This window comes from Carassius carassius, chromosome 11, assembly GCF_963082965.1.
Source record: "Carassius carassius chromosome 11, fCarCar2.1, whole genome shotgun sequence".
NCBI lineage: Eukaryota > Metazoa > Chordata > Actinopteri > Cypriniformes > Cyprinidae > Carassius > Carassius carassius.
The window spans coordinates 5,378,375-5,402,162 of record NC_081765.1 but is presented as its reverse complement, the minus strand read 5'-3'; the positions used below and the strand labels follow the sequence as shown (position 1 = coordinate 5,402,162).

At 36.4% G+C, this 23,788-nt stretch overlaps 2 protein-coding genes across 2 annotated transcripts; both read right to left on the bottom strand.

Annotated features, from left to right (window-relative positions):
* Window positions 1-266: 266 nt before the first annotated feature.
* Window positions 267-20,722, bottom strand: LOC132152665 (homeobox protein Hox-D3a-like). Its single transcript, XM_059561449.1, has 4 exons — window positions 20,312-20,722; window positions 5,052-5,117; window positions 2,145-2,686; window positions 267-1,930 (listed from the first exon to the last, which is right to left on the bottom strand). The coding sequence occupies exons 3-4, from the start codon at window positions 2,584-2,586 to the stop codon at window positions 1,182-1,184; spliced, it is 1,191 nt and encodes a 396-aa protein (XP_059417432.1). The 5' UTR covers window positions 2,587-2,686; window positions 5,052-5,117; window positions 20,312-20,722; the 3' UTR covers window positions 267-1,181.
* Window positions 12,302-14,686, bottom strand: LOC132152666 (homeobox protein Hox-D4a-like). Its single transcript, XM_059561450.1, has 2 exons — window positions 13,254-14,686; window positions 12,302-12,857 (listed from the first exon to the last, which is right to left on the bottom strand). The coding sequence occupies exons 1-2, from the start codon at window positions 13,720-13,722 to the stop codon at window positions 12,556-12,558; spliced, it is 771 nt and encodes a 256-aa protein (XP_059417433.1). The 5' UTR covers window positions 13,723-14,686; the 3' UTR covers window positions 12,302-12,555.
* Window positions 20,723-23,788: the final 3,066 nt, after the last annotated feature.

The following is a 23,788-nucleotide window of genomic DNA, read 5'->3' as shown; positions in this document are numbered from 1 at the left end:
TGTTTTGTGAACAGCCGTGATACGGGTGCGCGCACATTCACGCGCATCTGGATGGGGGTGAGAGCGAGGGTGCCTCTTTTGTTTATTATCCTTATGTTTCCAAAATGGCGTCTCCGCCTTATGAATTGGCCATAATCCAAGTTTGAAATCCATTCATATCCACACACAATATATATGAACATTTTAAAATTTAAATTATCCTAAATATGTAAATGAAAATACATTAATATCGATGTAGCATTTGCAATATCATTTGTTTATCTTAAGCACTTTATTTACTAAATGTTTAACACAATAAAATATAACATTTCTGTATAGTTACCATTTCATCATTTTATGCATGGAGAGTGCAACTTACAAAATAACATTTATAATGAACGTGAGGGTGAGTCATTATAGATGCTGGTGTTTTTAAGCAACATGATTTTAACCATAGTCGGAGATTGCCAAATTTCCAATTACTACATTTAATATTAAAAATAACAATTTCGAGATTCTTGTTAATTCTTCATTTAATAACATTTTATTACTGAAAGAAGAAATAAATACACCAGTCTTACATTATCACCTTGTTTGCACCAGTTCAACGAAATGTCAACGGCTTCTGCTTCTGCAAAATAAATTCTACAATTGTCATATAAATAATATACATGAGAATATAAATAATGTGCATTAAAAACGATAAATAATAAATATAATACTCAGTCAAGATAAATGTTTGTCGTACCGTCTTGGAGGAAAATAATAAATAATGGTATAATGGATAACATATGAAGAACCCATGAGGAACTGACAGCTTAACAAAGATGCAAGGCTTTTTTTTTTCTTTTCTTTTTTTTTCTATAAATCCCATCTCTAAAACGACGGATGCCTATACTGTCAAATCTACAGAATTTACCTTCAAGTAACAGTACGTTATGGAAATTGCCTTCATTTTGCCAATACAGTCCTTCCGAGAACTAAACAACTGACAACAAACAACCATGTGTATCTTCAAAAGTCATGAGAAATGGACCACAGCTATTATTAAAAATAATTACAATCATAGCAGTAATAGTAATATCAATCATAATAATACAGGATAATACGTTATGTTTCTCTCGGAGTGTAATTTTATAAATTAGTTTAACTAGTGAGGTAATAAAAACGCGACGTTTCGCTTAAGCACACTGATGGGATCCTTACAGATGCGTGAGTTTGGGTGCATCGTGCAGCCTTCCCTGAGACGCGTGGTGAGAGCTGAGGTCTGTGTATGTGGGGTGGGGGTCACACGGTCCGTGGTGGTGGTTACCCGGGATCTGAGCCGCGCAGCTGTAGTCCACACTAGCGGATGAGGGATGGGGAAGATGACCGAGGTTGAACATTGGGCCCGACGCTGGCATTGAATCAACGAAGTTTCCCCCGACGTAAACAGGGCTACTTTGTAAATTGGCATTCGCAAAGCTCCCGTTCCCCTGCATGCTGGGGTGCTCGTACTCTGCTCCCGGGTATCTTTTCTGTTGCGGTATGCAGCCGCCCAGTGGCGCCGTGTAGGCTGCCAAGCCGTACATGTTCTGTTGCGGTTTGGCGAAGGACGGAGGAGATGGCGCGTCGTAGTTTAGGCCGTTTACGTTTGGAAGCTGACCAGAATATCCGATGTGATTCGAGCCACTTAACGGCGGGCTTCTGTCCGGAGAATGTCCTAAGGGAGAGTGCATTATGCCTTTAGATTTCTGATCTTTTTTGTACTTCATCCTCCTGTTCTGAAACCAGATCTTTATTTGGCGCTCGGTGAGGTTGAGCAGATTAGCCATCTCCACTCTTCTGGGCCGACACAGGTAGCGATTAAAATGAAACTCCTTCTCCAGTTCAACCAGCTGGGCGCTGGTGTAGGCAGTGCGCACTCGTTTCGAGGCAGGGCCGGGTGGACTCTTGTCGTCGCAGGTTTCTCCTGAACACAGAGAGCAAAGCAGTGGATTAATTGTTACACAGCTTATTACATCACTTAAAGGTCAAAGAGAGACGGACTACTGTAAACAAACCAAACTAGGTCGTAATCGTATTTGTCGCCGTCTTAAGAGAAAACTATTCTATCCTGCCCCACACACTTAAACACACACACACACACACACACACACACACACACAGACACACACAGCCCATACCTGCAGCTGGGCAGTTGGAGCTTTTCTGCTTTGCGTTTTGGCGTGACTCTTTCATCCAAGGGAAAATTTGCTTGGCTATGACTGGGGTGGCAGTACTGGAGCCAGTGGTGCTGGGAGATTTCTTTTTTTGTGTGGAGCTGCTGTTAGGGCTGGGTGAGCTGGCTGCTAAAGGAGCGGCTTGCTGCTGCTCACTGATACTCTCTGTTTGGCTGTTGCCCTGGCTGGCACCCGGTCGCATACAGCTGCCACTGATGTCTCCATTTTTATGTGCTGGTGGCCGGACTGATGTAGTTTGAATAGGACAGCTTGGATTTGAATAGTTATTCTCTATGCTGGAGGATGAGAAGCCCTGGTGTGTAGGACCGTATGTATAGGAGTCAGATTTGGTGTATGAATATCCTCCGAAAAGTCCAGCATTGTCATAATAAGTGGCTTTCTGCATTGCGAAGGTTCAAACTAAGAGAGTCTGCGAACCCCTGTCCAATTGCATGGACTTGTCAATCACGTGATTGGAGCCTCCCACAGATTTTCTGTCCTTTGACCTGTTAAGAAATAAAATGAATCAGTTGTAGCAAATATTTCAGGATTAAACAGTGATGTGCTGTTACACTCATTTACAGAACTCTTCTCGATCGAAACATATCCCACTGCAAATGAAAACAGCCCATAGCATTTTCAATATTTAAATATTTTATGGAAATAAATGTATCCTATAGCTCTATAGTTTCTGGTGTCAACCTTATGCCTTTTCTTCTGTCAACTCTCTGGATTTCATGACTGTTCTTTTACCTATTGTTTCTTAATGCATTTCATGCTAAAGATGGCAAGACAAAGTTATGTAGTGAAAAGTAATTGTATTCGTTGAACGTTGTTCCCTTATTGAACCATTCAACTTTAGTTTCTTTTGCCATCTTGTTTTAGTACCTATAGAAGTCTCCTGACTCTTTCCAAATCAGGATGGGAAACGGGCAAGTTGTAAAAGTTTTCACCAATATTTTTAATGTTTCTTTAAAAAAAATTATATATTTTTTCCAATTTACCATATCTAAACAGTAACAGATCCTATGTTGTGAACAGCCATCTTTCATCTATATAAGGCCTTTCTCTTAGCCGTTTTTTTCTCAGCCAACCCCCTTCAGCTTTTCACTTTCAGAATTTAAGGCATGAATGCATCAAGGCGGTTAAAGTTTAACTTGTGCTAAAAGTATGCCCTATTGAGTGAGACTACAGGGCAGCAGAAGGAGAATCAGCGTTTCTCTTCAAACAATATCCCATTCTTTTCCGACTCTTTGCTCAGTACCAGATTTTTTTTAATGTCATTCAAGCAGTACTAAAAAAAATCCTTATCAAATTATTGAGTGAAATATATAATATAACGTATGAACTACACAAATGAACCACAAAAAAAAAAAAAATTATATATATATATATATATATATATATATATATATATATATATATATATATATATATATATATATATATATATATATATATATATATCCTATATCTATGTCTCTATATGAATGTGAATAAATCTCCTTGTTCTAACAACTAAAAAGCTAGATCAGCCGTTGTTTGTCTATAACCTGGAATTGTTCATCTTTTATGTATGAGATTACATGAAGATTCGGCGTCATTCGAAGTTGGATCGGTTCACATTAATGAAATTCATCAAGTGAAGTTTAATATAGGCTACTATAGCTCCACGCTTCTTTTTCTTGCATTTGTTTGTGAGCATTGAATTAAAAAAAATCCATATATTTTTTATATGAAAATAAAAAGAAATCCGAGGTATAAATTATAGAGACGAATTAACCAAACACCTCTTGTCTATTTTGTCCTTTCTAATGTCGCACCTCATACATATAAATAGATAATCTTTATTAGTGTATAGTGTAATCCCGGGATTTACTTGACTGCTAAATTCCCAGTTGCCATTTGATCTGTATCATAATGGCATGGTGGGTTTGGAGTAAGTCTTGTTTCCCACCAAAGGCCGAGCGTGGATCACCCAAGTAGCCTATGCGAATAAGATAGCGATTGTTGGTAGTAAAGTCAAACTGAGATCCCAATGTGCAATACTTCTTTCTTTCTTTTTTACTATTGTTGTCGTCTTCTTCCTAGTCTTATTCTTTCACCCGAGTGACTGTAGCTCGTGCTCAATACAGTTATTAGACGGCCTGAAGCTCTGCAACGATACATATCAATGAATGCACCTGTCATTGTAAAGCTCGACAAAATTTATGACTGGCCATACTACAGGCGTAAATGCTTCAAAGAGGGTGAGAAGAAAGGAACTCCTCAAGACTTGGTTCCGTCAGAGGGGTAAAACTCTAAGCGTAGGAGGATGGATGAGGGCAAGAATGTCCCGCTGAAGCCAGAGCCTGCAGCCCGCCAGTATAAATCCGGCTACTGCACTAATTCACACACTTTGTCTTGAACCTTCTTTAACTACTTGCAATGGAACACACTTTTCCCACAAGCGCGGATAGCTGTGGATTTTAGTAAAGGATATACTCTAAATTAAGAAGAAAGTGCGGATGGGAATATTTATTTCTGTTTTTGCATGTTTATTTGTTATATTTATTACATATGCCTACGACATAATGCTTTTGCATGTTATATTTTATAGTGTAAATGTTTATTTTTTTGTGCACAATGTGTCGTGTACTTCAAAATACATTGGCAAAAGCCAGTAAATGATTGTTTATGTTTATTTATTTATTTATTTGTATAAAATCAGAGGATCAAAAGACTGTTGTATTTAGGCTATACAAAAATACATGTATTCATTTTCCAGGCCTGTAAGTTATGAACTACGAGTCACAGGACAATAGCTTGCAGGTTATAAAGCTGCTCTTGTTCTATTTCAGTGCAAACTAAAATATTTCAAGCATCTCTTACCGCAGTCTGTGTTTTTCTCTCCTCTGTTTCTCCTCAAGCGGTCTTCATAATTTAGACGGCGACGACCTGAAGAATAAAACATAGATATTTCTTTATGTGATCTCAGTTGTTGATCGGATTTTTCTTCCAGCATCTCGTTTTATTTAGGATTCTGTGAGTACATGGTCAACGTTTTCGATTGCAAAATGACGGAATTCACATTCTGGATGTGCATTCACTGCCCATCATCGTTAACAGTTCTTAGAACCAAAAATGTAGAACATTTTTACATGATGGCCCATTTTTTAATTAACGAATTATTTCGACCCTAGAAGATTGGACTGGTTTTAGGAGCAGTATCTGAGAGAGAGATGGGGGGGGGGGGGACTGACATAAGCGATTTTACACAAAAGATGCTGGCCAAAATATTTAGCACTCATAAGCCTTTTGGGTGACCTTTGACTTCCTCTCCAATAACTCACTGATTAATGAACAAGGGACGGAAGGGACTCAAGTCACAATGCAATCCACACCACACAACTTTTTCACCGGTGATTTTAAAACCAAGAGAGCCTGAAGACGAGATTTGAATCCTCATCCTTCCAGACAGATGACCTGTTCTGTTCCACTCTGAAATACTTTCGAAAACATCAGACGAGGACAACACATTTGAAAAAAACCTATGGGATTAATAATAGTAGTTATATCATTAGATTATTATTATTGTTTGGTGACGGACCGCAACCTTGGCAAAACTACCATGTATGTAGCTTGTATTTTAAACGTGTGTGTCATGTTCAAAGTCTTAATGGGATAAATGTAGCGACCAGTGCAGCCGAACACGGTCTGTCTTTATTAGGCAACAGTGTTTTCGCCCACGCACACCCACGGTAAGTTTGGTACTCATAATAGAACAATGGGCTGTAAAGAATAATGGACTCTGGAAGTCGGTCTGTAAATATAAACATGTATGTCTGTTTCTGATTTGCATGCTTAAGTTGGTCTCTTTTTTAGGAAAATTAAGATTTTGTATGGCTATCATTTTTTATGTTGGAAATAATGTGTACAAAATACCGCATATTCGTCTCAAAATCTTGTAGTCTGAAGAATCGAAGACAAATGCGTTTGGGTTTGAGCCTCGATTTATTTACCAGATAATGCACAATGCAGAATAATCTAATTGCAGAACTTAATGTTTTGTAAAATATGTAGGAATATGTATAAATTATCAACAAAACGAAAAAAAATGCTTGACCCAAAACATGTTATTTTTTATTTTTATTTTTTTAAATAGAATCCAGTAAACAGAGCTCAAATGCAAAACGGGTTTAGGATATCAACTTTAAAAAATAATCAAAAGATCTTCATCTCAGTCAATAAATCATATAAGGTCTAATCTAAGATTTCAAACATCTAGATTGGCATGACATAGTATGCTCTTGCTTCTTGTGCAAAATACATAAATAATAAAACACTTCATATCTGAATTTATTCTTATAAAAACTACTGTTTTATTGCATGCGAAATATGGTTTCATAATTTGAATTCATTTGATGTTTTTTAGTGCTTCAATCCCAACAATTTGGACAATCAAAATCAGAGAGACTGAAATGATTTGAGTTTATGGAAACGTGTATGTTTAAAAGAATAGCATACGCTAGCCCACATATGTCATGTCTAACATCGCTTTGACTATAACACAAATTAAAGTGATTAACGATCTCACAATGTATGGAACAGATGTTTTATACTCTGCATCGCAGACTCTAACTCTAAAGCTACCAGAATATATAAAATAAATAAAACAGCTCAAATAAAACTCAAAAATTCTATGAATGAATCACCTTACAGTGTAATCCATGTAAAATAGTCAAGGTTGCGTCTCAGTCTCAGTTTTTTTCTTCAAATCGTACTTGCTTAGTTGGAAGGCAACGACATTAATAAAGATCAGCTTTGAACGGAATAAATCTTTTTTTTTTCACACAGGCCTAATGTAAACCCACGCTTAAAGGTTACGTTTTGCCATGCAATTGCTTACCTGTGATGTCAATTTATTATATAGCCGTGCTTCTTAGTCTCAATATCTCTCAGTTTGGCTGCTCGGATATATCCTTCACCCTTTGTCTATAGACAGTACTGTCTTAAAACTGATCTCGCGCTTTTCCAGGCATTTCCATATACCAATGCAGACAGTATTCCCGAAAGAATGGGACCCACTCACTCAGCTACCAATAAAAAGCCAAGAAGTTCTTCTTATTCCAAAACGAATTACCACTTGCAATCAACTTCCCATTTGAAAAAGAAGTGAACGTTTTACAGATGCAAGCTCGCCGAATGAGTCGACATTACTATATTTCAGAAACCTTATCATGACAAATAAAGGCGCCCCCTTAAAATACAAGCATATTTGTTCACGTGATCCGGATCGCAGATTGTCCTGATTGAGACTCCAACCAGCCTCACCTCACAAATACATTTAGAAAGCAAGAGCACTAACATTTCCTCCAGCCTCGCATCATTGTACAGTCATTTTGCACCAGAACTCGCTCCTTTCTCCCACTGTATAACAGTTTATCATTAGGACAAATGCTACATTGCTATTTATTATGGCTTTGAAACCCAGACGTATAATAATAAAAACGTTCAAATGAAGCACAAAAAAACATATTATTGTTAGCACTACGCTGTCTTTATTTGAAAGACAAATGTTTACATAATCTGTGAAATATTTGATTTGATTTTCTTCACACCCAAATGTCTAAAACGTTTTTTTTTTTTTACACTTTTTTTATTTCATCTATTTTTATTAGTAGTATTTTTAAATTTAACGCAGTGTAATACAGGCCTGCGAAACAGACCATAATCGAAAGCAACAAAATTATGGATATTTTAGTTTTATTTAAGATTATCCGATATATAGTTATTGCTTTTTTCTCGCTGTTTTGAAGAGAAATCCATTTATTATAAGATGCAAGAAACCACTGAAATATTGTTTGACTATTATGGTTTTGGCATTGACAGCAATGTATGACCTCTTTAACCAAACAGATTCATCAAAATCATCCCAAATTCTATATTGTTCTTCTCAAAAACCAAGAGCGTGTATGAATCCATATGTGAGCATGAAACGTAAAAGTGGGTACTTTCAGTGTTACGATTTTTACTAGTTTGTTCATTAAAATACATTCTATGTATTACAATTTTTCTGAATTAAAATTGTCACCCTTAACGTTTTAGCCAAAAGACAATTTGAGAGGTTAAATGCAAGATGATAACGTTATATGCAATCTGGATCAGAATGCTTGCTCGTGCGGTACGGTTATGATGGTAAGATGGAGATGAAACGGTTGGGAACGCGGCCGAGCTCAGGCTTGTCCTGAGGAGAGGATGCGAGTCGTCTCCCCTTGCAGCATATGTTCACGGGCTAATAAAAGTGAAAGATTTACAGTCCACGCCCGGCCCCCAACAGCCTCTCACCCTTTCAGACATTACTGAGCATGATTTACAACGATGCAGATCACCGTCATCCCTCTCCAGCAGTTCGAGACACTTTATGGATAGATCCACGATCATAACGCTCCATTACTAAACGAGTGGGCATTCTGGAGCATTTGACATCATTGAAATGTATTGTTTTTGAATCGATACCATTGTTGTTGTTGTTTTTTTTTGTTTTCTTCTTATGCTGTTTTGTTAGTGCTTCCACAATTGTTGTCAAATTGTCATGATCTTACATCCAGTTATTCAGGCAATACTTGCATCAATAACCATGTGATGATTTTCCAGACAGACCTCTACAGTGAATCTTAGCCTGTGTTCTTTTTATCTAACCAGAAACATACGTCTCCGCAAATAGTCGCCACTAATCTGGAAAGAACAGCATCTCTTGACGGATTATAAATCACAAAGAGGCCTTCGTTAGAGTCCTGGAGGCTAAGCAATAAACACATCGAACTGGACTTCACATCGTTCATACACAAATGCATCAATAAAACATAATATTACATGAGAAAATAATTACCGTAAAGTTTGCCTTTAATACTTAAAAAAATTAGTGTTACTTAACGGTTTTTTTATTGATAAAGGTATAGATTGGGAAAGCTTCATGCTTAAGCTATTTAAGCAAAAAAAATCCCAATGAGCCTGAAGTTGTTTCAGTCTGTCCGCGAAGACCGAATCAAAGGACGCTATTTATCAAAATCCTGACAGATATGTTTATCCGCTGTCTCGGTGCAAATATTAATCTTAAAATGTTTACCTACCGATGCTCCATTGGCTGAAAAGCTGTACGAGTGTCCAGGTTGCGGTGGGTGAGATACAGGACCGTTTGGATAATATTTTCTTGGATCTCTTCAGTTTTCAAGTCTGATAGAGTCCTCGCGATTAATGACGACGCCGGGTTTCTAGGGGACGTGCTGCATTAATTATTTAGACTATCACGTGGTCAAACAAAAAAAGATATAGGCTAGACCGGAACCATACCGAATTCTATCATGGGATGTCGACAGCGCAGTTTGATTTATCTTAACGGGTTGTCTCGACGGGCGAAGACATTTTCAACGAACAGCTGGAAATCAAAAATGGCCGTTTGAGAAGCATTGTGAGAGCGGCGGTATATCGGTGCAGTGTCATTACAAATGGGACTGCGTATGGCTCTCATTTATTGCGTTCAGACATCCAGGGCAATACTCAGAATGCCTTACTGGAGGGAAAGAGATGGAGATTTTCACTATGCACAAGGCTTATTGAACAAAAATAGATATTTGGAATAGATATCGACACACACGCATACATTCAAGATCTCTGTATGACAACGGTATACAATTGACCATGCATATCCAATATATAAATCTAATTTTCAGCAATGCAACTGATGAAAAACGGTATCAGAGAACTACTCCACATGCATGTTTGTAAGGTAGATGTTTGTAGATGTTTTGCCTGAAATAAACTTTACATTTGGTCCTCCCTGGAGGTGTGTATTGCAGTTCTTATAATCTCTCTCTCTCTCTCTCTCTCTCTCTCTCTCTCTCTCTCTCTTTCTCTCTCTCTCTCTGTCTTTGATTCAAGTGGCTTTTATTGACAGAAAAAGTATTTACATTGCAAATGCATTGGTAACATTAAATCAGACACACACACACACACACACACACAGTATATTTACACACACCACAAAAAAAGCTGTTAAAATTCTTATTAGTATAGTAGTACATTGTCTCTCACACACAGAAGTGTTCTTATGGACATGGCATAGACTTCTATTGTTTTTATATACAGCTAGTTATAAAAACTTTAACCTAAACCCAACAGAAAAGTTTGAGCATTTGTACAGTTTAAAAAGCCTCTACTATTTGTATTAGCTTCCTGTTTTTACAAATGAGGACGCCTACAAAAGGGGGTTTTGAGAGAATTTGTCATGTTAACCTCACTTCTGGGTACATTTCCCCCCCAAAATATGGTTCAGTAGGTACACACACACACACACGCCAAGCACAAACATTTTCAGTGCTGATGGACGAAAACCTTTTTTGATAAATTTAGAAAATTTAGTTTAATATTTAAATAACACAAACTCTGTTGCTATTTAGTCATAACCTTAATAATGATTGCGCATAGCCTACTCTTTGAGGGCTCGTAATACTTATAATATAATATATATATATATATATATATATATATATATATATATATATATAGGCCTACAGGGATATCATGCTTTGACATTATATTTTGCTTGAAGAAAAACACATGGTTTATTTACGTACAGCGTAACCGTGATTTTAAACTGCAGGACTCGGGCAGAAACTGATAAAGTACAAATTCATAAAAGTTGCATGACGTAGCAAATAATCACAGTGTAAGCAAGCAAATATTAATACAGAGCAAATATTTCTTGCAGATTTTTTTTTTTATTTTCTTAAAAAAAACAGGCACTCCTTCTCCACAAGCACACATTATTGGAGCATCTGTGTGCAAAACGCGTCTGAGAGAACCGGCTGAAGGTCCATCAGGTCAGGAGTGTAGAGGTCAGTGCTCGCGGCTCTAGAAGCGTCAAATGCAACAGAATCTGTCCTCTGGATGAACCTGCCCGCAAGGCTTTTGTTGAACTTCTGTAAAAATACCTTTTCATGCTCTCAACGTGAAGGCTTCTGTGTGAAGACTCCTTCGCAATGCATGTACGCCTCGAGTTTTTGTTCAAGGAGACAAAGGCACCACAATGATAGCAGAGCGTCTAAGTTTAATCACTGTTGGAAAACCATTTCAAAATCAACACCAATCGCTTTTCAAAAATAACATAATGTGCATGAAAGTGCATGATAAAACGTGTTTTTTTTCTAAGAGTTTCTAGATTCAACACAATATGACGCAGTTTGAGTGAAACCTCTCTGCATAATATTTATTTCATAACTGTAAAATATGCCTGTAAAAATATGCACAATATACAGAAATATATACATATATATTTAAGAACTCAAAAACTCAAAACTGAATTTGATCATTATTGAACGGATAATTACGTTCACGTAGAACATAAAGCTTTTAACATTACATTTTAATAAATAGAAGGTTCAAACATCTTGAGGGATAAACGTGTATAAAAAATGCAAAATAAAAAGCTGCTTTTCAAGAATTTCAGGTAACATATGGAAGACAGAAATACTGGTTCTGCAATTGTAGTTAGATTGTTAACAAAGATGACGGGCGAGATTTATAGTGGATTATAAGGCATGGAATATTCGTGTCAAAAGGAGACATTTTTCTCGATTAAATAGGCCATTTTTAAAAGCTGCAGTAAACAAATGTAAAACGTCTATAACGAAATTCCTATTGAACATGATGAAATTGCTTGACTGAAATCTAGTAAACCATTAATGAGGCGCGCACAATAAACGAGGTTCAAAAGGAAATTTCAATAGCTTTTCAGTCTACAAATAATATTTTTTTTCCTTATTATTAACTAATTTTATTTTGTTTTGTTACTTGCACCCAGTCGACTTAAGTAAAAAAATAGACATTCGTAATTTAGCTACTATATGCTGGACATTGCTTAAGTTCTCTTTAATTTTTAAGTTAAGATAAATTGACTCGCCACAGGCGTAAAATGCGTCAAAAAAAAAAAAAAAAAAAAAAACCCTGTAGATGTACAGAGATTTACAAAAAATGTGTGAATAGTAGCCTACCACTAAAACGAACCATGCTCTGAAACAAATGTGGGAAGTTTGTGTAGAATAGCGTGAGCTTTCTAACGTTTTAGTGTACCTCGTGGTGGCACTTGAACCATCATTCGACGCCTCATACTCTTTTTGCCTTTTGTTACAAAGGATTACAATATCGGAAATGTTGAAATTTGAGTTTTTAACCTATTGCAGCTTTTATGCTGCATTTAGTCATGGTGTGTGCTCCTGGATATCAGTTTTGGCACTTGTACCCAACATGTCATGATTTGCTACCATGCAATGTCAAAGAAGCATTGTCTATTACATACAGTTCATCTGTACATCTGGAGAGAGGGAGAGATATCCACTTATAAAGTTGTGAGCTCTGTCTGGTTGTCCTTCTGAGCGTGTTGTGCATGCTGATTTCCAGCTGACGCCGATCTTCCTTTCGTGTTAGGGAGTTTGTGATCTTTTTTCCATTTCATTCTTCTGTTCTGAAACCAGATTTTGATCTGTCGCTCAGAGAGACAGAGGGTATGCGCGATCTCAATGCGACGCCGTCTTGTTAGATACCTGTTAAAATGAAACTCCTTTTCTAGTTCGAGAGCTTGTTGTCTTGTGTAGGCTGTCCGAGAACGTTTGAGTTCCGGTCCCGTGTAATCCGGGTTCACTGAGAGAGACAAAAACACACTTTTGTAAAAATAATTGATATATTGATATATAAAACCAACTATTAAAATTAAACATCCATTCGCTTCTTTATGTTTGAACTTACCCACTTGCTTAAATTTGATTTCACACATATAGCCTGTACTGTGAATTTATCTCAGAGTTTATCACTGCTAAATTATTCAGTTCAATGCTATGGGCCAAGTGGACTCTCAGTTCTACAGTAGTGTCCAGCAGAGCTAGCGGCCTATTTCCTAAGCAATAAAAATGTATGGCTGGTGTAATTGGCGGCCCCTTCAGAGGAACCCATAAATATTTCACTGCATGGTTTTAACTGTGAATAAAACAGCAGAATGGGGCTGTCCTACAAGCAGACAGCAAAGAGAGTGAATCTTACCCGTAGTAACGTGCACTTTCTTCATCCATGGATAAACTACAGCAGGCTGCTTGGCTGGTATCCCGTTCTGGCTCTTTGTGTTTTGTTGTGGTCCACAAGTCCTCGGTCCGGATATCTGGACCGCAGGACACTGCTCTGTCTGTGCGGGGTAAGGGCTCGGGTGGCCGGCTGGATCCTGCACATGACCCCGAGGCTGCACCGACGAGCCCTGGACAGTGTTACAGCTGTAAGGCTGCTCAGAGTAGTTTGACCGTGAATAGATGCCGGGATGCTGGAAACCAGTGTCCCGCGACGGACTGTAGTAGCCTGGGCTCTGTTCAGGTATATAGCTGTTCTGAGAATATTCCTCACAAGGAGGAAATGTTGGATCCACATACTTGGAGTTCACCATGTACGAACTCATGGCCATTAATTTCTGAAGGTAGGAAATACTAATTTTTCTCGAGTTGTCTTTTTTTCCTCCCTCCATAAAGCCCTCCTACTTGCTGTCAACTGAATAAAGTTAGGCTACCATGTGACCAGCTCGGCCAATCGAGGCGGAGGGACTCCATCAACCGAGAAGAAGCTGTGCACACCTAGTAGCTGATTTCACAAACTTCACATTATCTCTCAATTAGGACAGTAACGATATCATATAAAACTGATTTGATTGAATACCCGGTCTGTGTAAAAATAAATAAATAAATAAATGAAATAAAGTGTGTGTTGTGTGTTGAGACCCAGTGGCTAATGCCCATCATCACATGGGAGGATCCCTGCTAACTACACATTTCGTGATATCATAAAACATGTATATGCATCACATATGTGTGGCCCAAATAGGTGAATTAATATTCAACCAAGCTAAATCAAACCCAATCCAGGAATTTTGACTGGTAGAAACAAAACAAGACAAAAGATAAAAAACGACCCAAGGCACAAAAAGAGTCACATAAAGCCAGCAGACAATTGATGGAGACCGTCTTTGTCATGTAGAGGTCACGCAGAAGTTACTGGAGTCTCATCGTTCCAGCGCTTCTCATCCTTTCAGCTCTCTGTATAGAGCGCCCTGCTTCGCCATCAATGCGCCGTGCCAATCAATAATCAAACACCACATACAACAGAATAGCCACTTGGGAGTTCATAAGGTAAGACTAGGGAGCAGTGGATGTGCATACTTGGTTGACATCTATACAACATACATATATATTCATAGATCTAATATGAATTATTGCTCTCTGTCCTGTTTTAGCCACGCATTGAGAGTTGAACTCTATATATAAAAGGTTAAATATGTTGACTTATTTTAGTGAAAACAGCAATACACAGCACTGTTGATCAAAGCATTTCGTGACAGTTCAAGTAACAGAATCATTTAATCATATTATGCAATCAAGTAATTATATGCGTATCATGTCATATTCTCCACTGTACGCAAGTGGTTTTATTCGAAGTTCTTGCGTCGACCATATACTCCCCTAGAATCGAATCTGTGACTCTCATTGTTTCCCACACAAATTCGGTTCTACAGGGTATATATAGACGACGACATGGATTCGCCCAAAAGACAAAACACCTTCGAAAAAAAAGATTAAAATGTAATATACAATTAATCCGTTATCACAAACGTTTTGACTCAAAGATTCAAGTTTTTCATTAAGCATAATTAATTCCCAATATTACAATCAAGTTTGACTTAATTTTAATTTGGATAATACATATGTTTAAAGGGGGAAAAAATCTTTAAAAATAGAGGCCCGCAGCTCAATTTCAATTTGTTTGATAAAAGGTGACTAATCTCATTAATAAAAATCTTTCATTCGATATACAACACAACATATTATATCCACCCAGGCACAGGACTGAAGGACTCGTGCTAAATTCTACTCACTCTGAGATGCTATCATGGCAGTCAATGATCAGGTGTCCCTAAATCCGTGTGCTGTTTGGATACGTGAAGAAGCATATAAAGGAAGGCTAAAGGTCGGAGGTCAAGCCGATTCATTTACAACACACATCACAAAGTTTCATTATTTTTTGCAAGGCGACAGCGGGAGCGGAAAAGCAGGGAAGTTCATGGATAATACACGACCTTCCTCTGATAAGCAGCTCCTGTGGCCCTTAGCTCCCGGTCACCAGAGCAATACTCCAAAACCATGGATCTATTCAAATGTTAGGATCAAGAACCCTCAACATTTCAACAATATTAAGGCCTATCGATTTTTGTCGTTACATCTAAATTTGGTTAACAGTGATGTTCAATTTATTTTCCTATATAGGGATTTTCCAATCTTTTCTTAATAAATAAATAAAACATAAACACACACACACACATATGACATATAAAACACAAATCTAATATAGTTCCGTTCAAATACGTAGCGTGTTTAATTTGACGAGCTGTATCTGAACTGTGTTTCAGTAAGTGATTGTAGCTTTTTGGAACAAAGAAAGGCACGCGATATAAAAGAGCTAACAATACTTTCGAAATTATCAAGGCCATTCATTCTTGATATTACATTTTTAAAAGGATTAGTTCATTCATTTTGTATGTTTTGATATTTACATAGCCAGTCATAAAATGCGCGTATTTTATTTCTTTATTTTTTAGCCAGCGTGACCCGTGTTTCACCTTGCTTTGTGACTCTCTCAGCTGGGTCAAAGCCGAGTTACAGATAAAGAAAACAATGAAACGGACGGTCACCAATTGTCGTGACCTCTGATTTTAAATTAAAATATCTACTTGTGCATTTTTATTTTGTTTTTTAGATAATAATTTGCATTCACATAGGGGTTTCTGTGATATGAACCGTTTTTATTATTTCACCAGCACTCCGTGAATTTAAAGTTTTCATTCAGAATAGTCGATTGAAAGGGTTATTTTTATTTCTCAAAAAAATTATGATTTAATTATTTTTTACAAATCATTTTAACTTGAAAGAGAATTACAAACAGATTTGCTATTAAAGAATGAAATATCTGATTTACTTCAAACGTTTAGGCCTACTGCAAAATATCTGGATTGTGATTAGCCTCGTCTTTTTTATTGTTACAGATATATATTAAATGACTGAGGTTTGACTTTACATTTAAAAAAAATTAACTTTCAAATTATTTAACAGAAATAGTATGACTGGATAAAACAATGACAAATTATCTAGCTATTTCGTTTTCCTTTATAACATGTACGTAGAATTTGATATATTTGGTGTTTTTAATTCAGACAATTTAATTCAGGCTTTAACGAACATGAATTTTTTTTTCTTTTTCTTTTTTCTGATCAGTCTAAACAGCCACTTTTAAATGGATAATAATTAGTAGGACAAGGTATATGGTTCAAGGCCAGATTAAGCGTTTCTTTTGCTTGGGGGCGCTAGAGAGCTGGTCAATAAACCCCAGAAAACCTGCTTATTACAAAGTTCAGTATTATACCCAGAATGATTGTGTATCGACTAACTGATGTTTTCGTTTGGACGAATTTCTCTCTAAAAATAAACGGTAGACTGCACTATTTTTCAGACGAAGCGCGCTACACAACAGGTGTGAATGATTAACAATAATTTGCAGGTTAAATGCAAAAGAAAAACATTAAAATACTTTCGTCGTATTTATAAATATGTGGTAACCAAAAGAAAACTTGCAATATATGTTTATTTCACACTTTGAAACCAGCAAAACAATTAGCCTATTAAAAAAGAATATTAATAATGAGAAAGTAAAAGTTTTTTTTTTTTTTTTTTGCATTCGTCAAAAATTTGCATTTTGACATAGCCTATATAATACTAATAATGACAAAAACAAAGATGATAATAGACTTCATATATACGAGCTAAACAGTGAAAACCGAAGGAAGCAATCTTTCGTAACGTGGCGCCACAACTGCACCAAAACCGGACTACTGCATAACATTTACGTCACCTAGATTACAACCTTTTTTTTCTCTATAGTTATCCAACCACTCAAAAGTGTGCACAGCAACACAAGAGGAGTACACAGAAACAAATCAGCGCTGGTTTGGAGGCTGACTATATGAAACCACAGTAAACATTATGGCACAATTCAAGCACGCACAAGTTCAGTGACGCACTGAGGACACGCTTACCTCCAGAAGCAGGAGTCTCATGTAAAGAGAATCGATAAGTTTGTATATCCATGATCAAAATAAGCGAAGAGCCTCTTTCCTCTGCTGCGATACTGGGATCTTTCCTAAACCGTCTGAACGACCTTTCTAATATACAATGTGAATTATATTTTGGCTTGTCAACTCCCAGGCCATAAAACAAAGTTTAATGGTATCACGTGCTTCCCCACAGCCATTCATGACAGCGCGCGGGTGCCATAAATAATCCTGAAAGTTGCACTTATTCAATAATGGCGATTACTCTGATCTCAGGAGGAAATAAACACACGGGGTTCAATTTGCATTCACAGCACTCAACGAAAAAAAAAGGGAAAAAAACGACATTGTCGAAAACCAGAGATTATTTCTTGTATCCTATAGCAGACAAATGCACGCTATATATTTTGGCAAATATTTATAGTTCTTATCCAAGTAGGCTAGTATATAATTCGGTGTAGTATTTCTTAACCAATGCTTTGCTCTAGTTTGCATGTTATTTTGCCACAGTTCAATCTAGGATAAATGAGGTGTTTTTGAAATCTGAAGAGTGAACTAATGGGATAATAATAATTATTATTATTATTATTATTATCTGACTGTAAATTAAAGGTAGTGTAAAATAAATAAAATAAATACATTAAGAACACTCGAAATACATCCCCGGTGAGAGAAAGTAGACATACATACATAAATAAATAAATAAATAAATAAATAAATAAATAAATAAATAAATAAATAAATAAAACTCAACATTAGCGCCATATGGCGAGTTGTTGATTTATGTAAAATGGCCATTGGGAAAGTTTCTGTACACTGTGTATTAATATAGCAGTAAGATTTACTGGTGAGATATATTGTGTCATCTCTGAGTGTCCCTTTTTATATTCCACCAGATGAATATAAAGTCAACTGATTAGTCAAGTAGATAATTCAAACATGTCACAGATTATTCAGGGGCATGGAATGTGTGCAAGGCTGTCACCGCGAGCGTTTCGGGATGTTCGAACTCACATTACAATTACACAACTTACACAGTCCCTGAAAGTATTGCTTTATTCTAAAAATTTGCATTTTTCTATCAGTTAGTAAGACAACTGTGTGACTGTTGTGTCACATGACTGCGACAACCAATCACAGTTACAGGAAATGACCTCGAGGACAAAGATGCAGATAGCGGGCAAACAAGTCCCAGAGTGTTAGACAACAGCGCCGCCTGCCGACCAAAGCACACACTGCCTAGGTGTTCTGTACGTGCCAAACGGTCCTCATTATTATTATTATTAACTTTATATATATATATATATATATATATATATATATATATATATATATATATATATATATATATATATATATATATATATAATTTTTTTGTTTGTTTGTTTGTTTGTTTTTTTGTTTTTTGCATAGCGGCTCATACAGAAACTACAAGACGTATACATAACTATTTTACATATAGGCTATACTATGAAAATATCACATCATTCACTCCAAAATAATTATTTCAACTCAACTTTGGGTCAAATTCGAACTAACCCAACTTTTGGGTTAAAAATGTAATGTAAAATTTTAACCCATCGGTTGGGTTAGTCCATATTTGACCCAAAGTTGGGTTGAAATAACCCAGCATTTTTTAGAGTGATGTGTCAATACCCAATACAGGCCAAGGTATAGCCTACATAATGCACTTTTTTATTTTATTTTTAATATTTAATATATCTGATAAAAATCAGATTTTTTAAAAGGCAACACTTTATATTATGTGGTTATAAAAGATAAATTAACTAAAATGCACATTGCATGATTATCAACCGCGGAAAATCATTTTAATATGTTCCAGGATTATATATAATTCTAGTTTAATATTAAAATAAACTCTTAACTGGTATTTCAAGATTGTATTGCAGTTTCAAATAAATAAATAAAAAAACTGCGATGAAATGCGTTCTAAAGTAATTTATTTAATGTTTGTGTGAGTGGGTATTGCTCTGGTTTGGAGGCTCCTCTCGCTTCTTCTGCCGCATTGCAGTGAGGTTGTAAATACCTCTGCAGTGACCTGTCAGCTGACTGTGAAATACTGTCTTTGTTCCGCAGACCCGGTCTCCCTTCCCTAAAAACTGCGCCATTCTCACCATTAAGGGAGGCATACATTAAAACACACAACAACTGCACATCCACAGTTCTACAGACTTTCAAAATCTCTGTTTTTCCTCCTTATTGATAAACGCTGTAATTCGGTATTTTCATGCACTGATCAAAGCTAGATAGAAGAATAATGTCTGAATATTAATGTGTAACTGGTGTGGATAATTGTTTACACACACACACGTATATATATATATATATATATATATATATATATATTTCATTATTTAATTGCATTAAACATTAAAATAAAATACCAGAAAGGTTTGAATCGGTCATAAAATTATGACCGATTAAAGTTTTCATTTGGAAGTTTACATAACTTTATGTTTTTAATTTTACAATTTTTGAAGATTTGCTTCCTTTTAATTTGAACGACGACAGTAATCCAATGACAACTGTTATAATACTGACATCAGTTGTGAATGAAAAATGTATTCATAAAGGTTTATGTTCTTTATATTCAAATCTGTGAGTCAAATCAAACATTTCAATCAAATAAGTAACATTAAGATCGAGTAAAGTTAGGCCAACGTTAAAAAATCACATTAATCTGAAATATGAGCCGTTTTAAATGAACACCCTTCTAGCTTTTATAGAATCCAAAAGGATGCATTGTCTCGACTCAAAATGTACTATTTAATTTTTCTTTTAACTATACCCTGCTGGTTTGATTTGATCAGCCTGCCTATGCTGCTGTCACAATCTGAAATTATTTTCGCAAACCAAAAACCTGCTGGCCCTGTAGCTCCTGACTGCTATTACGATAGCATATATTGTCCAGCATGTTCAATTTAATGAAATGTAAACTTACCAAACAGAGCCCTGTAATCCATGTTTTGCCTCCCGCGCTGCTGGTGAATATTATGAAGCATGTTTCTCATCAGTCGTCCAGTAGCCTAATGTATACTGATTAGAAATGCAACCCTTGCAACACCCGATGCATCTGACAACATACATACGTAATCGGTAATGCACGTTACCAAAGCCTTGAATTCGTCTTCTCGATCTGTTAGACAGATAGCAGGAGGAAAAACAAACATATTTAAATATATGAGCACAGTTTGTATTTTTGATTCGGAGCCTTTAGTCACAGAATGTAGTGGGAAAATCGCTTGGGAAATCAGGAAAAGGGGTCATGAAGACGTTTGCGTCTTGCACATGACCAGTGGCATCCAATGGCAGACGAAATAGGCTCATAAAAAGATCTATTACAAAGCTGTAAATTGTCTTAAACAAAAAAGAATGTGGGCTGCCGCAAAGCCTCTCGTTTTTTGTGCATAATGACTGAGCCAGCTGCACTTCCTCAGCAAAGAAAATACAGTCACAGACATCTGCCTAGAGAGAGTGTGTTTGTGCTTGTGTGTGTGTGTGTGTGTGTGTGTGTGTGTGTGTGTGTGAGAGAGAGAGAGAGAGAGAGAGAGAGCAAGAGAGACAGCTAAAGAGAGAGAGGGAGAGAGACGTGCAGAGAGAGATATTGTAAAGACGCTAAAATATCGTTAATTTGTGTTGTTTTGTAAGAATAAAATATGTAAAATAATTAAATTAGTTTTCGTTTAATTTAGGCATACCTAGAAATGTACATTATTTTAGCTATAAAAACATATTAGCCAGGCAAAGTAAACACCGACGATCGATATTTTTATTTTTTAATAACTAGGTCTAATCTACCTTAATGCTCCAATGACTAATATTAGATACTATTCTATGAATTAGGGATGAATTTTGTAGCAAGTGTACGAAATGTTTTTTTTATACTTTTGTTTAAACTGAATAATAATTGATAACAATACTTGACCATTAACTTATATATTTTATTAACAACACAATGAATACACAGTTCTGAATATGGCTCTAATAATGTGTTTTGATCAACAACGCATCGATTCATACATCTGTTAGCTATTTATAACAGGGAGAATATGAGGAAAGAATAATTTGTCGGCGTTTAAAATGTAAACACATTTGCCTGTGTTTCTGTTTGTGTGTCTATTTGAATACTCATTTTATTATTATTAATTTCTGCTTGTGTTCCCAGAAGGAGTGCTATCAGCTCTGAGGCTGGATATGTCAGAAGAGCTGTAGACGCCAGATTAACATCATGGTTTTGAATACAAAAATCGCGATTTTATATATTCTGACACGAATAATATATAGGGTAATGAAAATTATATATTTTTTAAATTATTCATGTCTATTTTTCAAATAACACTGAGTAAATTAGTTATTATTTAAGATGCAGGTTTTTCTTTCTTTTTTTTTCTTTATATCTTTTTTTTACGCGGGGTCATTTATTGCGTATATCACTAGTGGAAAAAAAGAATGTTTGAGTGCATGAGTGCTTCTGAATATTCTAAATTAAAACTAAAATAAATAAATGAAACAAAACCAAAAAATAAAAAAATAAAAAATAAAAAATAAAATACATAAATACCTTCACTCAGGGTAGCCTACTTGTAAAATCCTATTTTCTAAGGACAGACATATATCTTACAGAAATATATAATTGAATTCAGGTTAGTATTGAATAACAGTGGGTATGTATGTAGAGGTGATGGTGGTGGTGGGGGGGGGGGGGGGGTCTTGAAAGGGAACTCCTTTATAATCAAAGAGAAGCTATAGCTACGGTAATCTGAAAACAGATTGTATGGCCGACAACCTTGAAGTCTCATCCAAGGGAACATCTGAGACGCAGGCGCGCGCTGATTTAGGCCCGCTGGTTCCGAGCCAGGGACGATTTACAGGCTCGGTGTTGCAGCGACCGGGTCTCTCGCAGCGTCGTAAAGACCCGCTGTCTTTGAAAGTTATCGTGTGCGTAAAATTTAGAGCGGTCACTCACAGTGACACGTAATTCCACCGGGATTCGACTGATAACTGGCGCTCTGTGTCGCAGATTTCCCAACTGCATCAGAGCTGGCCGTCGCAATACTCCATCACATGCCTTCCGTTCAGCATTTGTGAAAATGTTGATCCGCAGGAGAAAATGCCTCGTCCAGTGTGTTATGTGAAGGGTCGACAAAGTGAGAACTCATTGGTGACTCATCGTTTCAAACGCCAGTGGAATCAGATATGATTGAGAGAGCTGATGTTATTTGGTGAACAGGCCCACAGCCAAATTCTGCAGTCAGGGAGCTACAGCATGCCTCAGGACAGGTTTGCTTTTAGTTATAGATCACATGACAGACAGGGAGGGAGAAGAGGGAAAGGAAAATTATACTAAGTGTATGTTTTGCTCTCTTCCATCTATGTTTGGAGTCAGCGAAATGCTATGCTTTTTCGGTGTGTAGGCCTACTGCTTTCATTACATTTGCATGTATTCATTTACTATTACTGCTACTACTGCTACTACTACTACTACTACTAATAAGAATAGTTATTAGAAACTGTTGTTTTGTTGAAACATTGAATTATCAGCATTAGGCATATTTAGAAAAAGTGTAACGTTTCAGATGTAACAACAAATTTATAAATATTTAAAACTAGATTTAGTTTTTAGTTGATTTGGTTTTTCACTGTGCATTATTGCTTAAAACAGATAGAACAAACTGCTTTGTTACATTTATACATGTTGCTGTATGCTGTTTTGAGTAAAGCCTTCATTTTTACAGTTCATTTCTAAATGACTGTTCTCCTGGTGATTCCATTTCTATTGTGCTGTTAGTTGAAAGGATAGAAACATTATGTAAAGTAAAGTGAAATAAACTGTAGCAACCTCACTTAGTAGTCTACCTTATAAACTCCTGTAGCCCAATTTTTATAGGTCATTATTAATATAATAAGCAAATCCACATTTCATAGAGAGCCCGGAACCTCCATATCATAATAATATAATCCCTCATCTACATACATTTATCTATTTAGCCATAACTAACCCACACAGTGCTCCATACTGAGATATCCATGCTCAATGTCCAAATTCCTTTGCTTGTCTTTTCTCAACCCATATTATAATTCAAAACAGACCCTGCAACTACGTGTGCACCTTAACCATGGGAGAACTGAACTCATATGTTTGTCCAGGAATATTAACTTTCTGAAAGCAAATTCGAATTTAACCTATTTCCCAGTAGTTACCCTGTTTTGATATCTGATTATCTCCTGTAAGTTAGTGTGCACAGCCACGGGCGGCCCTTTATTTTCACAGAACAGCTATGCCATCTAGTGGCAATAATGTGCACACCGGTTTAATCTCGCATTCTTTGAAATTGCTGGATGCACACATTTCTTTTTTTGCAGTCACGTTCCCAGACATTTAAATAGGCCTATATTTTGAAGTCTTATTTGTTCAGAA

What these genes read in the sequence shown, in the direction of transcription:
- LOC132152665 (XM_059561449.1), bottom strand. Translation starts at nt 2,586, where the DNA reads ATGCAGAAAGCCACTTATTATGACAATGCTGGACTTTTCGGAGGATAT. An exon ending in CTCCAACTGCCCAGCTGCAG is followed by an intron (nt 1,931 to 2,144) that starts GTATGGGCTGTG and finishes CTCTGTGTTCAG; the next exon opens with GAGAAACCTGCGACGACAAG.
- LOC132152666 (XM_059561450.1), bottom strand. Translation starts at nt 13,722, where the DNA reads ATGGAGGGAGGAAAAAAAGACAACTCGAGAAAAATTAGTATTTCCTAC. An exon ending in GAAAGTGCACGTTACTACGG is followed by an intron (nt 12,858 to 13,253) that starts GTAAGATTCACT and finishes TGTCTCTCTCAG; the next exon opens with TGAACCCGGATTACACGGGA.